Source organism: Amblyomma maculatum, chromosome 3, assembly GCF_055883805.1.
Source record: "Amblyomma maculatum isolate TAMU_Amacu chromosome 3, ASM5588380v1, whole genome shotgun sequence".
Lineage (NCBI taxonomy): Eukaryota > Metazoa > Arthropoda > Arachnida > Ixodida > Ixodidae > Amblyomma > Amblyomma maculatum.
The window spans coordinates 38809841-38827267 of NC_139346.1; the positions used below are offsets into that span (position 1 = coordinate 38809841).

The following is a 17427-nucleotide window of genomic DNA, read 5'->3' on the forward strand; positions in this document are numbered from 1 at the left end:
CCTGTCGTCTTCCGTTTCGCGTGCTTCCAGCCTAGAAATAAACACCCAGCGGGCGGCCAGGGCTCGTCTCTGTCTCTGCGTCTTGTGGCTCTCGCATCGTTTGTGCTTCGCTACGTCGCTCGAGCTGGCTGAAACTCCTACCATTTCGTTGCATAGGCCGCCTTTTCAAGCGCGCGCCCTGGCTAGGCGGCCGCGCGTCTCCCTATCAAACTGTTTCGGCGCTCACTCGTGGCGCTGCCTGTTCGCCGCGAGTGCCGCGAGCAAGACCGACTGAAATACAGACCTGCACAGATAGCAGTGCTCCAGCGCGCACCTTCTAGTTCATAGCCTTCGCCGCTAGGGAACGAACACTACGGTTAACCTGGCGCTACTGTAAACCTGTTAATAAGAAGGGTCTATTAGGTCTGTTATTTTTCTTCGTCGTTATAGTTTATTTATCTGTCCACGCAGTAATGCACAAGCACCTGTTCTGCGCATGTGCAGCGAGTAACTGCAGTGCCGTTGCTATAGTGCTCTAGAATATTGGGCAGTGTGACGACCGGCGCCGGAGAGCGGGCCGCTTTTGCGATGACAGGAACCGACTACCGCGAGAGGGCGCGACGTGCAACAGGGGTGCCACGTTCGCCGCTCGGCGCGTAGCGGCCGCGGGGATAGCGGGGGTACAGACGAGGCGTGCGGTTCTTTTTGGAGCTATTTTGACACGCTGCGCAAATGGTGCGATATTTAAAAAAGGGGCTACTTATTACAAGTGCTTAAACTCATCCCTACCATTCCATTACGTTAATCTGGAGACGCCGTGCTCGCTTGGGCAGTCCTACGGAGCAGCGCGCGATGTTTTAATCGCTATTTCAAACTCTTTCAACATTTCTTCCTGCGGACAGCCATAAATCGTCCAGATGAGCTTGTACTTAATGTTTTCAACGAAGCGTGATGTTTTGCATTCGTTCTTCCAGCAAGGGAAAAAAGGCTACTGCCGAGGAGCGCTATTAACACGCGGAGAATAACAGTATACATGCGAATCAAAGCTTGTGCTTCGTAAGGTCTCTTAGGAACAGCTTATTTTTTACGAACCTTATTTACGAACACCTGCTTACATTTTGCTGCTTGTGCTTATTAATACATAACAACGTTTATCTTAAATCGTCAGTAATTTGTAATATATCTCTTTAATAGGTGTTCCTTATGTGCCCTATAATCATCGCTTATATAAATTACAAATACAGTGTGCGAGCAAAACACATTTATTTATTACCGTTCTAATGTAAAGCACTGTGGTATTTAGCGGCAAAAAGGAAAAAAAAAGGAAAATATACGTGACTCAAGCATTTATTCTCTGTTCGTGATTAACAAATATATATATCGCGGACATTTGTTTACGTGCCGCTGACCAAAGGGTGAACCAGCTGTTTAGATTTAAAAAATGTCAAGTACAGCTAGGACAATACTTCAGACAAAATATGAAAAATTAAACCTGTCACATATACGTATACGAGGGAATACGTTCATATGGGCACTTGAGAGCGGACGCTTTATTGGCATCAAATGGTACAGAGAAAAAAAAAAAAAGAAAAAAGAACACTTATAATTGCGCGTCGTATTGGCAGATATGATGCAGTTCTTGGCACGCACCGAAAGAAAACGAAAAATGCGAAAACGGTGACGGGCACCAAATGCACATGCAATTAGTATAAGGCCGAATTCAGATGCGCACACTAATGCGTGTCTATTCTTCGAGTGTGTTGTATGGAAATGTGAGAAATCAACTGAATAAACTCGCCAACTACTGCTTGCCGGACTATAATCGGGCTACTTGCCGCGGGTACTCTTTGCAGAACTAATCGGGCTATAATTGTTAACAAGGTTGATATTACGCGTGGAATACTCCAAGGGAATTCAATTATTTTCCCTTTGAGAACTCTTGTCTTGGTTCGCTTACTTCGCAAAAGCGAAGCCGCAAAAACACATGAACTTTCATTATTTCAAGTGTGAGCTTTCTGGTGCTCTAATAGGTAACATTTTTGAACCTCCACATTTTAAATGGAGGTTGCAAAATCTCAAGTGCAAAGGCGTCCAAAAGGATCGCACACCCGTGCCAAATTTTTGGGCAAATTGCGACTATAGCTTGGAGCCTATGGCGCAGTTTTTGTTCGTGGCGAAAAACCGTGCCGACCTCACAACCTCTCTTTCGCTGAAGAATTATGTAGCGGAAGCGAATTAGGCGTACACTATAGCCTCTGCGTCCTCTATTTTCCATCGTTCTTTTTTTTTTTTTTTTTCACTTTATATGTGCACCAAAACAGGACTAGAGCGATCTTCTGGGGTCAATGACTTACATATTACCGGTTGCTTGAGCACGCAGAATAAAAACTACCTAGAATGAAAACATTTTCTGGAACAATTAGGTCATTGTCAAACTATAATGCATTGAGATTAAATGTCTAAAGTATAGCGCGCATCTCTGGGTACTTAAAGATACCCGTTACAGCAATGTTCCAATTTATGGAAAGAAAATAAAATGATTTGTTCTTATATTAGTGTACAGATTTACGAAGCTGTTGACTTAAACTTCGACGCTTATATCTACGCGTTCGATTGCAGCCTTTTTGTGTGCTTTCTTCTTGATTCCCAGGCCTCCATTTGGTTCTTAAGCTCGATTGTTTCCCTTTTTTTTTATTGCCTGTCATATTTCTCCATTTTTCTTCGTCTTTAGCTGCCTGCTTTCTTCTCCGTCGTGCGTTTGCTGCGCCGCACGACAATTTCAAACGTTTGTTCACATTCGCGGTCGCTCTTTTCACGGCGCTGCGTGCCCCGATCCTTTCTCCCTCCCTTGTAGGCGACACGTCTCTTTTCTTTTTTTTTTTTCTGTGCATCCTTTACTTCCCACTTCTTCCACCTTTTCTGACCCATTGTGTTTAGTTATTTATATAGTAGCCGTTTACCTAGTGTCGTTCGTTTTTCATGTCTCTACCTCTATGCGGGGTAGTCCATATTTCATTCATTCGAACTGAATGCCGACTTTTCTTGTGGCTTCAGGTAACTTACTGTAGTCGGCATAGTCTGAGCGTGAAACAACGGAATATATACTATTCTTGACTGTTTTGATAATGGGGTTACTGTGGCCAGCTTTAGTCAGTGCTCGAACGCACATGTTGCATGTTTGACTTCTTCATACATCCTGTCTCCACACTGCCCTCTTTTCAAAACGAGTGCATTTCTGGACGTCAATTAGGTGCTTCAGGAATGCTAAAGCAAGCTGTACGGCGAGTGAAGTGTGGTGTGCGAGTCTGAATTTGTACGCCCTCTCCAAGCTGTTTTCTTCGGAGCCCAGCTCCTGTACATGTTGCTTCCGCGAGGTGTTGCCGACGGCCAAAAGGGAAAATAAATTAGGTGATTGCTAACAGTACTGAGCCCCATTAACCGGCATATTTATAAAATCTTGTCGCGAATAGCTCGAGACGACGCACAAGCAAACAAGAACGTACAGTGCGCGCGGTATCCACCCTGCTGCACAGCGCGCATTCGCGGGCGCCCGGACGGCTGACACACCAGTTGCTGGTGGCGCCCTCTGCGCTGCGGCGCCTCCGTCATCGCAAAAGCGGCCCCTCGCTCCCATGCATTTCGCGGCGCGGTCGACACACTGCCCAATCTTCTAGAGCACTATAATAATATGGTCAATTGTTTCACTGGAGTCTCCACACACAGCACATGCGTCATCTCCACCGTTAAACCTCCCTCTGTAGCTGCGTGTTCTAAGGCACCCTGATCCAGCTGCAAAAAGTAGGGCACTGCCTCTTGTGTTATCAAAGAAATCTTCCCTCGAGGACGTTGAGAGCGACGTGATGCGTCGAAGTTCTCGTAGCAGGAATGGCTTTGTAGGTCGAGAGCTGATACGTTTGGATCGGAGGTCGATGATCGCTCGATGTTCGTTCAGAATCACATCGCGGGAACAGTGCTGTAGGACGACGAAGCTGGTAGGGTACGCACGTCCATTTACTGTAATCCTTGCGGTGCATCGCCCCGACGGTTAGCACATGCGGTGCGGATTAGCGGGCCGTCCCAAGTGGTCATCACTTTCTTGAGCTGGGCGGCGAAAGCTCCACTGATGACAGAGTAGTCGGCACCGGTGTCCACTAGGGCGGTAACCGTGCGTCCGTCGACAGCAACCTCAAGGTCACTTGTTCGCGTCCTAGTATTGCACGTTGGCTTCGGTGTTCGGTTTCTGCTTCGTCTCGTGCTGAGGTCGCGGCCGCGGCACACCGTTGTAACGTCGCTGGGCGGCCGCTGGCAACTTGAAGTCTGGTCGTGATCTCGTCGGTGGCTTCGTTTCGATAGAGGCGAAACGAAGAGGCGTCTGTGTGCTTGCGATGTCAGCGCACGTTAAAAATCCCCAGGTGGTCGAAATTACTTCGTAGCCATCCACTACGGCTCATCTTTCTCCCTTTCCACTCTCACCTTCCTTCCTTTCCTTACGGCGCGGTTGAGGTGTCCACAGAAAACAAGTGAGACAGTTACCGCGCATTTCCCTTTCTATAAATCAATCGCTTCCGTTGTACGCTTTGCAGCTCTCCCCGAGCAGCCTATGCTCACATTTACTCTTGTCCGGCGCACTTTCCCCCCGTCTCCTGGCAAATAAACAGCCCGCAGCTGTAGGAGGCTGCTTTGGCCAGCTCGGAGCCGCATATTCAACAGCGGCTTACGACCTGGACAGTGGAAGTCGCCGCCAGGCGTGACCTGGAGGCCACGACCAGCAGCCGCGGAAGGACACCTGGTCACGGAACGGCGGCAACACAATTTTATTTATTTTTTTGTCCTTCACTGAATAAAGTTTTACCACCACCATCCGTTGTAAACTGGCTTCCAAGAAAGGAAAGGCGTATCTGTCAAGGTTGTTAGATGGTAAAAACCGGCGGTACGGTGACGGCTCGAAAAGTTGGCGTAACGAAGAAAAACATTCTGCGCGCTGAATTCCCTGATTTACCAAATCAAATCTTTATTTTTATGTATATTGTAAATACATGAAAAGGCTTTAGAAAAAAGCCGCCCTTTGGCAGCTTGACTGCACTGGTATATATATTTGAAATGCATGCGAAGCTGCTGGCTTATCGCATCCAAGATAACCTTCCATCGGAAATCATACTCCACAGGCCAATTTTTGCATATAAAAATGCAATAACTAAAAACATTTATTTCTCTACTTTTAATTGCCGTGGAACTTGTGAAGCTATTGATTCCATATTAAAATGTTACAGCAATCTCTCGATGAGCCAGACTGATTAAGGGGTCTTTGTCCATTGTAGAACATATACTATAGGCAATTGTTCAGTACATAAGCAATTGTTCAGTAGACGCAGACTTCAAAACTATTTCTCGGCAGTGGTAACTGGCGATGTTACGAGAATGCGGAGCAGCTTGTGTAAGTTTGGTTGAAACTGGGAGTTGCAGCGACTGAGGGCAGACTCAGCTGTACTATATATGCTTTATCCTGAAGTTTCAGGGTATATATTAGGTTCAAATAGAGGCGCTTGAGCGGACGGCGAGAGAGAGAGAACACTTTCTTCGCAGTTCCATTTTATCTACGCATTTTTCAATTTAAAAGCTAAACATTTTGACAGTCCTAAAGTCAACAAACCTAGAACCCTTACTCTCAGTTGTCGACTTCAACCTCATAGCATTGATAGAATACCGGCTCATAGCTCCAATCGTGGCAAAAACAGCGGCCCACGTCCGACATGCTTGGCATTTCATCGAACTCATATCCCAGGTAAGCTTAGAGGCTGACGCATACCTTGTTTTCTGCGACGTGGCATCCCTCTTCACAAAGTCCCTGAAAGTTTGCGATGACCATGGCTCGAGACAACCTAAAACACAATGACACACTTAGCGTACAAACCACATTCAGAGTAGAAGAGGTACGCCGCATTGTGGAACTATGCGTGTCAAAACATCTAAACTAGAATTCTGCAAACAGGTTGAAAGAACACCGATGGATGCCTCCATCTCTGTTACTACGGTGAATTTACAACTATCCAACACATCAAAGAATGATATCTAAGCTCTTTCCATCCATCGCCTAAAGATCTGTCGACAAGAGGTTCCCATGACTAATTTTTTTCAAATGTGGTATTGTGCTTAAAATCAGACACAGTAGAAGATCAAGATTAACCAAGGACTGTTGTGCCGATTACCTTTAGAAGTCCATGAAAAGACAAGAAAAGTTTGTGCATTGTGATGTGGGTTGGTCATCCTTAGAAGCACATAGGAAATTATTTGACGAAAGACGAAATCTGGATGAGATGAGGTGAGCAGCCAAAGCCTTCCGATATTTGTACAGTGAAAATACATGCAATGGGAGAAAATAACTAGGAAGCTTGTGAGAGGCTACGAAGGCAACAACAAAGAGAAAGTCCGAAAAACTGAGACTGCTAAGTTGAGGTAGAAAATGTGGACAAAAGAATTGCTACATGAATGCAGAGTTGATAACAGCAAAATTCAAAGAGACCGTATGATCATTCGAGAAACTTGTCTCTTCTATATGAGGCTAGATAAGGTTGCTTTAGAAACAAGCAATACGAAAGTAAGGATGAAGAGGGAAATAATATTTGTATAGCATGCAGAGGCAATGCACATAACTATAAACATGTTCTGGTAATCTGTGCAGCTATCTTCCAGTAGCTTTGGGTTTTAGAGATAATGAAAACAAAGTTATCACCTAAAAGCAGGGACCACCAAAAGAAGACTGGAGTACTGGCAGAATAAAAGCAGCAAGGGCAATCTACATAAAATGTGAAAGAAATTGAAGTACTATAGCTTAGAATGAGAAAACAAGCCTTGAATGTAGAAAACAAATAAATAGAAGAGAACTCAGTTATAAAAAAAGAGTACAGGGGGAAAGTAGGAAAGATATAATAGGATTAACCACTTTAATGTATTAGGAAACTCACTACGCACTTGCCTAGCACAAAAGTGATGTCAGTAGTTTTTGGTAGCCAGCTACATACACAGGTTACACGAGCTTAGGTTACATGTGTTTAGAAAAAAATTATGGGATATCACTTATGTCACTGCACCTTCAGAGGTTTCTGCTAATTGTAAATTATTCATTTTGGTCAATTGCTGTTTCTTTTTTTTATTTTGCACAGGATGTCGTTACATAATTTCACATCTTTCTAAAAAAGTTACTTTATCTTGAGTCATTTCCTTTGCTTTTTCCCTGTCTTTAAAAAGTTAAACTAATGGAACCTTCTTCCCTTGCTCTCCGAAATTATTGGAAGGTGCTTGGAAACTCAATACCGTGTCCATTGGGTTCCCAATTTAGCTGCAAAAAGCTGAGGGAGAATGCAGCACCTACAATAGTTGTCGTTCAGCTGCGGAACGGATAATTGAAGATGCCAGTACAGCATGAAGTTATAGGTGGTATGCAATGGTGCCCACATGGCGGGCAAACACACCACCGACCATCATTTTTGTGGTGCACATAGCAAACAAACTCCTGCCAGTTCTGCACCAAAAGTGTGTTTTCATAGTGTTACGGCAAAACTTGCGTGCAAATTTCATGTTGCCACTTAGAATCTGCACTCATCGGAAATTGGGTCTATAGCTTCCGTACGTGATAGCTGCATGGAAATGCGTCGTAAATATTCGTTTTGAAGCCACTTGGAGTGGGCATATGAGCTGGTCAATGCTGCTCGTGCCAAGGTACGCGAAAAGCAATGTTAAAAGGGTGCAGCAGCAAAGGTTGTTTTAGGATTCGGTTTCTCTCTATTCCGGAATGAAAACTCAGATAACGGAAAGCCACATGCAGTTCAAGTATGCTAAAGGGGAATTAAGAGGACGCAACCAGATGACCGTAGCAGGTCTATGGTGCTCTTGTATAACTCTGGGGGACTATCTGTGCAGAACCCGTGATTTCCATCTCTCCTCATGATTTCCATATGTGACCTCGACTTAGCTCTTGAGAGTTTAGCCTCATGGTCACAGACTAACATTTTGGACGAAGTGCATCCAGAATAAGTATAGGAGGGGCACCAATTGAACTTTCCCAAAAGCCGTACGTATGAAATGACATGTAACCTTGTCCCATTTTGGACCTTGGAATATTACTTGGGGCATGCGTTTTGTTTCTCAGGGGTGTCGTGCCACCCTGGCAATGGCTTTTTTTTTGTTACATTACTGGAAATCTATGCTTGCATCAGGGAGATAGTGCGAGCTCGGCTTGGCAACCTGCCAGTTTAACACGGCCACCGCAACATAGTGAACTGTGTTTACAAATGTCAACACGAAAGACAGATATGACAGGGATGAAGTGTGGACTACCGAGTATCACTCGCATATCGTCTTTTGTTAACACGCACAATGCACAGAGCAAAAATGTATCTTGCATCCATCCGCGAGAAATGTCCCACTTCTTTGCGAGATTCTATTTTTCAATCATCCTGATGATGTCATAAGAAAAATAAGAATCCTGTTTCTACCGGGAATCAAACCTCCATCCCTCGGATCCCAGGAGCAGAGCGCTTTAACAAATTGCGCCACACCCGGGATCTTAGAACGCATACTGTAATCCTTCTTGTCTATTGTGAGAATGATATTAGCGGGATTTCGCGTAACAGATACTGCGCCTTTCCTCTCCTGTAAACCAATTATAGAACGCCAGTGAACTGGGATGCGTTTAGCTAAGGCATTCGCATTTCTCGATTGCAGATTCTGCACTGCTCTCGGAATTTTTTATTCGCTGTCGGTGAAGTCCGGTGGAAAACGTGCACGACACTGTGCACATTGTGCGGCGTTTCCAAATGCGGCGAACGAATGAGCTCAGTAAGTTGTTTTCTGCTGTATTTAATACAGGTGCGTCAATTACAGCACATTTTGAACCGAAGCTTGTGAGTTAGACGCGGTCCGGCGGAGAAATCAAAGGAGGCGCTCACGCTGCGCCGCACCGTCTCTCACGTCTCGCCCGCAGGAAGACCCGTAACAAGTCACAGGCCAAGCAGCAACCGGGCGTGCCGCAGACCGGGTCATCACTAGAAAAATCGGTTTTAAGCTTTGCCACGTCAAATGGAGTCAGTAGCCAGACAAGCTTATTGGAAGCGACCGGCTCCACCTAACCATCGTCCACGGCCATCTCCATCAACGAGTCTGGCGTGGGGGCATCAGTCGGCTGCAGGGACTCGGCGGCTTCAGCAACCGCCTTTTCTTGCAGAAAAGACGCCGATGACTCTTGCGCGGAAGCATCAGCTGACTGCAGCAACTCGGCAGCTCTAACAGCTGCCTTCTCTCGCAGGAAAGATGTCTTCATGTCGAGCCGTTTTTCCGTTTTGCCTAAGTACTTAAGCTGTTTGTTCTTCGGCCCACGCGCACGGGCGACGCAGATGGTTCTGCCCGCTTCGTCGTTCGTTTCTGCCTCGCATTCTTCGAAAAGCACGCATGTGCCGATGGTATCCTTGTACTCGCCCGTGAACAAATATGAGCCCAACTTGAGCACGGGTTGCGGTGTGTCTATGCCGAGGATCGTGCACTCTTTGCCGGCCAGCTCCATCACTTGGCTGTCGATAACCCCGGTGAGCTCCACAACAACGTACACCTCGTCGTCCTCTTTCTCAGCCATCTCACGGCACACCCTGTGCGGCAGAAACCGGGAGACAGATGTGAGTAAACTACTGCATGTAGGAACATTCGATTATATCACTGTCTGCACTGTAACAAAAGCACGTCGCGCACCACGCCATGTACCGCGCAATGTTATGGTGGCTGTTGTGCACTGCGCGCAGCCATTTTGTGCTTGCTAAATTGCTTGTCTTGGATTAGAGTACACTCTACCTGGATAGTGAGCGGAATCCGGAATCTACCCTTTAGTTCTATGAATCTACCTTAACGCAACTACACGCAACATACATTTAATAACTATCTTAACTCTACTAACCATCTTTTTTTTACAGTTTCACTGCATATGCTTTTGAAAAGTGGCAAAATTGTGTATTTGTGTTATGGCGCTAATGTCAGGCCAGTAATGTGGCATGAATAAAAGAAAGTTTTACCTCCTTTCGTTATTATGAGCATTGGTTGTGTGTTAGCAGTCATTGTTACATTTCGAACAAAATAGTTTCTGGATGGTATCTTTAAGCCAAACGGCTGAGTTAGATCAGTATAATAAAAGAATATGAATCGCGTGCTCTGGCTAACGCAACTATTTGGCCTCTACCCTATTTAAACGAAATGCTTGGAATATCTATCCACACGTTATTAAAAGCAGTGGTTCACTGTTTTAGTTCATATTTCTTCCGGTTCTTCCGTTCTCTCCGCGCAGAGAACTGAATGACTGAATCGCCTGAGTGTCTTGCAACCAAGGGCTGATTTTGCTCCTTTTCAGTGCAGCTTTAAGACGTGTGGAGCTTCGCCTCATACAGCTTGAAACGTTTACGCGTCAATAGGCGTTGTGGTATGAAAGGGTAGTTTCGCCGGCACGGTTTCGAAGATCGACATGTCCACCGGCACAGCAGCTACCTTTATCGACCAGCTTAAACTCCTGTACGACAACAAGTTGTACTCCAACGTCACAGCCTTGGTAAGTGTGTGCTTTCTAGAATGCCGTCTAGCCTATGTCGCCTTCCAAACCGACTCGACTCTCGGAATTGCAGTTCAGCTTGGCTCAGCCCATCAGCACTCACTGCCCTGATTTCATGACGGTGTCAGCCAAATTTCAAAGCTACGTGTATTGCGGCGACTCCTACATGCAACTGGGTGACTTCAAGAGAGCTGAGGTATGTTGCTGCGAAGTGAGAGTTGTACACCTAAACGAAGGCTGAGTTACCCTTTTGTACTTTTCCCTCCTCTTCTCTAGACGCTGTACCAGAAAGCGATTCAACTGAAGAAGTCTGCCGCAAAGGCCAAGGGTAAAGCTCCCGCATCTATAATCACTGGTGTGAGTATTACGTGCGCAGTTCTCCGCAGCATGGGGTTGCCATTCTTGACATTATTTCCTCGACGCTGCTTGCCGCGTGCAGGATGTTACGTCGGAGAATGACATCAAATACCAAATACACATTTGTCACGTCAACATGAAGCAGCCTACGGAAGCGATCTCCGCGGTAAGTGCAAATAGAGTGGCTCTTGATCATTATTTGAATCGCGCGCTTTTCTGTTGCGACGTGCGTTTACCTTGGCTTCACAAATAGATTTAGGAAGCGTGCTTCAGAAGAAGGCCATGCATATTTTTTTTCTTTTACCCATAGTAATTTTTTCTCTCAAAAGAAAGGGGGGGGGGGGAAGAGAGAGAGAGAGAGACAGTGCCATTGAATACCGATAGCGCCAGGGCCATGCGCATCAGCGAATGTAGCGCCACAGTTGCTTCGCTGGCTGACGTTCTGCGGTCAGTGCATGCGTTCATCAGGCTCCCTTGTTTTGTTTTGTGGTGTGTTGGCGGTTTGTTTCATAGTCGGGGAGTTGTCAACGTCGTAAGCGTACGATTGAACTATCATAGGACCCCACTGAGTGTATGCATTAATAGGAGAACGTCGGCTGTCCTTGGGAGCTCGGCGTGGGGGTCTCCCGAGGCACTCGCTGACTGTACGCTGGTTCCTCTGATTTCCGTGGTCGGCTGCAAAGAGTCCGCCAATGGAGCTGAATTCAGCCGAGGAAGCGGCGCCACCCGCGGAAGAACCGCCGGAATCGGTCGGCACCGCCGCTGCTACCGAACCAAAGCAGTTGAAGCGAGGCCGGCAGACACACTGCTTTGCGCCAGGTTGTAAATCTGGCAAGAATAGCCGCCGTCGAGACCCCGACGGTCGCCACTACTCACTGTTCCGCGTGCCCAAGAACGAGGAGATGTTTCGCCGCTGGCAGAGGTACGTGCCGCCTCGAAGCGACGGCAAGAAATTGACTCCTACGTCGGCGCTCTGCGAGCGTCACTTCGATCCGCAGTTTGTGATGCGCTACTTCGAGCACTTCATTAAGGGTGACGTGGTGCGCATCCCGCGCGGCAATCCATTACTCACGCCCGACGCCGTGCCCACTGTGTTCCCTGAGTCGCCCAAGTACTACACTCGCCGTGTGCCGCGTCGCCGAAAGCTGCCCCAGCGGGCGCCCCTCCCGCCGCCCAAGCCCAAGCGAACGAAGACAGCCGATGCCGCTCCTGCCGCGAAAGACGACGACACAAACGGCACGACTGCCGCACTGTCAGGAGAGGCGGGTGTCGAGACCACCGCTGATACCGCGGAAGAGGGGATCCGAGAGACGGCTCCTGAACCTTCAGTGGAGGCGGTGCCGGACTGCTGTGTCGAGCAGATCGTCGAGTGCGAGGTGACTCCGGCGTTCCCGTACACAGACCTACCGCTACCGTCGCGGCAATGGGCGCGGCACGTGGTCAGCGAGAAGCCGTTGGTGATCGCGTACAGTACGTGCCGATTGCGCGACGACCAACCCGGCCTGCTGGAGACAGAGAAGCTGGTGCTGGTGCGCGAGTACGAAGACCACGCCGAGTGTTGCGTCTACCTAGACGGCCGGAGGCTGTACAGCTTTGAAGGCACCGGCGGCACAGACTACCCATGCACGCTACTGGAAAGGCTCGACCAGGTAAAGCGATGCCCCGGAATTGGCGATATGGAGCAGTTCCCCATCGCCACCGACCTGCCGTTCGTTGAAATGCGGAAGTCGCGCCTGCACAGCATCGAGTGCTCTGGTGTGAGCAACTCTCGGGGTGGCATGTCTGAGAAATGCCACAGCACCAAGACCAGGCTGCGAAAGAGGCAGTTGCGCATAGAACGACGCAAGAAGATATTGCATAACCTTGCCACCGGAGAGCCCCAGGCAGTTATCGTAGAGTTCTTAGAGCCTCCACCAGACGGCATGCCTGTTGAAGTTGTTATGGTGCCAGGGCAAGAGGCCACTGCTGAAGGGGTTGCAGTCACTGCAACCAATGAGGAAATGGCAGAGGAAGTTGTGTCGGAAAAAACTGAAAGCAGCTGTTCAGAGAGTAGCGGCTACAAAAATGGATCTCCTTCAGTGACACAGCTGGAAGATGCCGGAGGGGCAGTGCCTTACAAGACTGTTACTTTGAGACCGGCACCCATTTATGTGATATAAACCATTTGACGAGTGCCTTGGAGACAGATGTGTTGTATGCTTCAGTGCTAGGAATAAATGCTAAGAGGGTCGTTTTGCAACCAACGTTTGTACTATTTTCAAGTCTGGTGTAAAGGTTTAGTTTAGCTGGGCTGCTGTGGATTTCATTGCGCACTAACCCTCATCGCCACTGCTTCACTCGGTTCACATGTCCCTTATCGCATAAACTCACTTCGGCAATGTTCGTGTTGGGCATTAGTAAACTTTCGCATTTTAACGAGATGAGATTTGAACCCACTTAAGCAGAGAAACCAGATGCTTTATGGTGGGGTCAGGAAATTTCCTAATTGCCTGGGGTTGCTGACATCACAGGGACATATGACATAGTCAAGTGCTGATTGGTCAGGGGGGGGGGCACCAGGGACATTCATAAAGTTCATATTATCGGTACCATAAATTAAAAAGTATTCACACTAGAGGCATCAAAATGAATGTATGTCTGTCTACTTTTAGTGGAATATAGAAACTGTTTTCTATATAGAGTCTCAGAATACAGTCGTGCCCCGTTAATATGGACGACCCGAATTATGGACAGTTTTTCTGGGGACGAAACCTTTTCAATGTATTTATGCCTCGTTAGTATGGAAACTCGCTGTCTGGACAATGGACAGGGGAAGAATGCACACGGCCCACTTGGGCCCATGTATTTTTGTCTCGTTAATATGGACAGTGCTTGAAAAAAAGCAGAGGGCGCCGCCCGCGAACCTACGCGACAGCCGATACGGCGGGATGCCTGAACGAGTCCTGTGGGGTTAGAAAGAACCAAAGCGGGCATGTCGCCGTTTTAGTGGGGGGGAAGGGAGTGCAAGAGCGGAGAGGAACGTACACAGCAAACCTAGGTCAGCGTAAGAAAGACCCCGAAAGGGGGGACCAAGAGATTTCTGGGTGCAGCGGAAGTGCCGCCGAAGTCGGGGAAAACACCAACATGTGGTTGCAATAAATTCTGCTAAACGTGTACAGAGAGGTCGGTAGAAGCGTAAGAAAGAAAAATTGCAGGAAGAAAGACAAGTGCCTACAGTGGCGGTGGGAACTGAAGTTTTCTTTCCTAAAGCACAATGTGAGTTCCATGAAGCCGTTAACGCTTTTCGGTGAGAGTTAAGACACACTCACAAAGTAGAGCGACAAAAGAAAGGCAACGTACGAACACGCAACCAAGACTAGGCGTCCCGTCCTGGGCGCACCTCCCTCTCATGCTCCTGGTTTTCGTCCCTGTTGCACTGCCGCACTGCCATATTCTGCGCACCAGGCGGTCCGCATGTCGGCTTCGCTTTGAGTCAACGATGTGGCTTTGACAAGGTCTGAACTCTTCGTAGTCGGCTAGCCGTCGTTCTAAACTGTACTTCAGCTTGCAGTGTTTGTTTTATAGGAATACATAGAAACGGCACCAAGAAGATGAGATGTTCGATAGCCCTCAGCATAGCAGCTTGCCAACTTGACTCCCTTGCTTCCTTATGGAAGCAGTACAAGGCAAAAAAAGAATCAAAAGAACGGAAAGGCAGAAAGGTTAACAAGGTAAAAAGTGCAAAGCATCAGGAGCCTGTAACCCTCAACTTGAGTCTGGCTTTTGGCATGGCGGGAGTTAAACGCAAAAGAACAGAGCTGAACGTAGGCGCGAAGAAATCTGTGAATACAAGCGGCAAAAGCCATCTCATTCAATCCAAGCCGTGAGGAACTAGTATCGACAGCTCAGCTGTTTCTTCGCCTCAGGAGAATCTCAAGCAGCTACTTAGTGGCTACTTTGCTCAGTGACGAGTCCATTTTGGAAGTGGCGGTGAGTAGAGAATCGGATGCTGATTAATCGGCCAGGGAGGAGTTCGTGCTCGAAACTTCGACAAACACAAAGCCCACCATCACAGGTGTCATGGTACGCGAGTGGCTTCATACTGCTCTACAATTTTTCGAAGACAATTATTACAAGGATAATGCACTCAAAATTGCCGGTGTTGTGTGAAATTTTGAGTCCAGTGCACACTGTTATGTACAAAAGCAGTCATTAATTACAACTCTTTTTTATCAACAAAATCCTTTTTGTTTTTATTCATGACTCATTATTATGGATGACTCTCTTTATGGACAGTTTTGGTCGAAAACTAAAGTGTCCATATTAACGAGGCACGACTGAACTGCTAGAGCATCGAACCAAAAGCAGGAGCATGCTTTAGGGAATTGGAAGTACTCCCACTTAGTTGCGTTCTTTATTTGAAGGGCTGCCATTCAAAGAAGATTCATGCGAGCTAATGGCGGTGTATAGTGATAATGGAAGAAAGTCATCAAATGATACAGAAGATTTTAGGCCACTTATACATGCCTGGACGCCTAAGAACGGAGTTGCTGACAGTCTCTGGCTGATATACCAGAAATTGCGACCAGAGCTGGGGTTCTAATGCCCCCATGTCTAAAGTGTGGCTGGGATACCTGGTCGTAGAGTCTAGCTGCATAGTCCAGCCACATAATTGGGCTCAAGGTGTTTGGCAGACATTTATAAAAAAAAACAACCTTGTGCTGACATCCCGAGTCCAGCTTTTTGCTGCTCATTTCTCTCGGTCCATCTTTCACCGTGGGTTTGGGTGCATTCACCTTCTGTTTGGTTCCGTTGTGGTGATTACGATGTCAACCATTTTGCCACGGATTAGTAATACTGAGCTAGCCATTACTGTAGCTCTTTGTCAATAGCAGCAAAGTGCAGGTATTTTGCAATCATGCTTTATTGAGGACTTTTCCTTTTTAACAGATGTGAGCCAAATTCACTTGAACCTGAAGCAGAGAAGTGCCAAAGTTTTTTGTGCACAGGAAGTGTAACACTATTGAAATTTTGTAGCAGTACAGTATGCTAGTTATTTTGCCAATTTAATTTTGATAGTTTCTCCAAAAGAAAAATCCGTAGATTTGCCATTGCAGCTTTGCTTTGCTTGGCTTTTGAATTTGAAAATAAGCTCTGCAATTTATTTTGCATCATTGGCTGAAAAAGTAAAAGCACGTGCACACCCGCTTTGATGATTGCTTCTCAAGTACATTATTGCCGATTGGGACCTCAGTGAGAGTTAGGCAGTCATTAATAAATCACCAATGATTGAAATACGTTGATGCTGAGGGCAGCCCGGGAGTTAAAAGGCGTTTGACTCTAGCAACCAACATAGTATTGAGTTAAAGCATCCAACTTGCAACTGTCCATCCTCATTTAAGGACCTTCCAACCTTATTTTGAAGTGGGCCAAGTCTATACTGGAGGTGGCTCAAGTCGATTTTGAACTCATTTATTGAATTTCTGTTCTTGATTTTGCATGAAGTCAATTTTTGGGTACCGAAGTCCATCAGTCAAACCATCTCTCACCTGAAATACACCTTAAGAGGACAGTACAATAGCACTGTGTTTGCATCCATCGTGCACAGTCTGAAGTTGCGAAAATGGCAAAGTGTGACGCGACAGAGTGGCAGTGCTGGGTTATTGGCTGTGGCAATAGCTATGAGGCTCCGTACCTCCTTCCCACGAGGTGTTCCTGAGTATGAATCCGGTCCATTTTAGTGCTTTTTTTGTCCCTTGAGCTCAACAGAGGCGTCATAAGGTTCGGGGTTGGGTTTGACTGTGTGAAGTAGTGCTTTTACACTAAGAGGTGGCAATTTTGCATTGACAGCTGCACAGAAGAGCTTCTGTGATGTGAACAGCAGCACTGCATCGCAACCAAAGAGCCCCAGGTTGGGTCGCTGGCCACTGGGAGCATTACTTTAGTGCTCAGAGTGCGAGGTCTATGCATCGTGGGATTAAACTAAACCTAGCACATGTGCCCCTAGAAGTGGGTGTTGATCTAGTGAAAGTGATACCGTGGTGAACATGTCGCTTTTGTGGCTTCTGCTTTGAGCTGGGTGAAAAGCCTGGGAGTTGTTTTCTATCTTTAGTGCTCACTTTGCTCATGTGGGATCTACAGTGTCTTGCATTTGCTTGGCGGATTTCAAAGATTGCCTATGCTAAATCTGCTGTCCTATTGTAGTGGAAATATAGTTCACAGAGTAGCATATTATGTTCTATGCTACTTTATCAGTGATTTAACATCTATACTTGCCTAGATTTTCTCGAATTGAGGAAAAACTGCTCTGGGCGGCGTGCACAGTTTTTTTCAGAGGCAAGCTGAGCAGCGAATCTGACAGACTGCTCCATTTGGCAGACAGCAAGGCAACCAATACCCGAGCTTGGTGGCTGGGCAGGTAACTAGCTTGCTTCAAAGATGCAGTTCGTCTGCTTGTTGAAATTAATGCTACAAATAAGAGTAATAACGTCTCTGACTAAAAATAATCGTGAAAATGTGACATCAGTAAT

The 17427-nt window shown here is 46.8% G+C and overlaps 3 protein-coding genes across 3 annotated transcripts in view; 2 read left to right on the forward strand and 1 right to left on the reverse strand.

The window, feature by feature from the left end:
* Window positions 1-8815: 8815 nt before the first annotated feature.
* Window positions 8816-9796, reverse strand: LOC146194592 (general transcription factor 3C polypeptide 6-like). The gene has a single exon (XM_084597459.1). The coding sequence runs from the start codon at window positions 9602-9604 to the stop codon at window positions 9101-9103; it is 504 nt and encodes a 167-aa protein (XP_084453585.1). The 5' UTR covers window positions 9605-9796; the 3' UTR covers window positions 8816-9100.
* A 312-nt stretch (window positions 9797-10108) lies between these two features.
* APC7 (anaphase-promoting complex subunit 7) overlaps window positions 10109-17427 on the forward strand; it is a 47421-nt gene continuing 40102 nt past the window's right edge. Inside the window, exons 1-4 of the mRNA XM_084597458.1 lie at window positions 10109-10561; window positions 10635-10757; window positions 10838-10918; window positions 11001-11084. Coding sequence (XP_084453584.1) covers window positions 10478-10561; window positions 10635-10757; window positions 10838-10918; window positions 11001-11084 — 372 coding nt within the window. The 5' untranslated portion in view covers window positions 10109-10477. The remainder of the gene's footprint in view (window positions 10562-10634; window positions 10758-10837; window positions 10919-11000; window positions 11085-17427) is intronic.
* LOC146194594 (uncharacterized) lies at window positions 11311-13157 on the forward strand. Its single transcript, XM_084597456.1, has one exon. The coding sequence runs from the start codon at window positions 11611-11613 to the stop codon at window positions 13075-13077; it is 1467 nt and encodes a 488-aa protein (XP_084453582.1). The 5' UTR covers window positions 11311-11610; the 3' UTR covers window positions 13078-13157.

Coding starts and splice junctions, on each gene's coding strand:
- LOC146194592 (XM_084597459.1), bottom strand. CDS start 9,604: ATGGCTGAGAAAGAGGACGACGAGGTGTACGTTGTTGTGGAGCTCACC.
- LOC146194594 (XM_084597456.1), top strand. CDS start 11,611: ATGGAGCTGAATTCAGCCGAGGAAGCGGCGCCACCCGCGGAAGAACCG.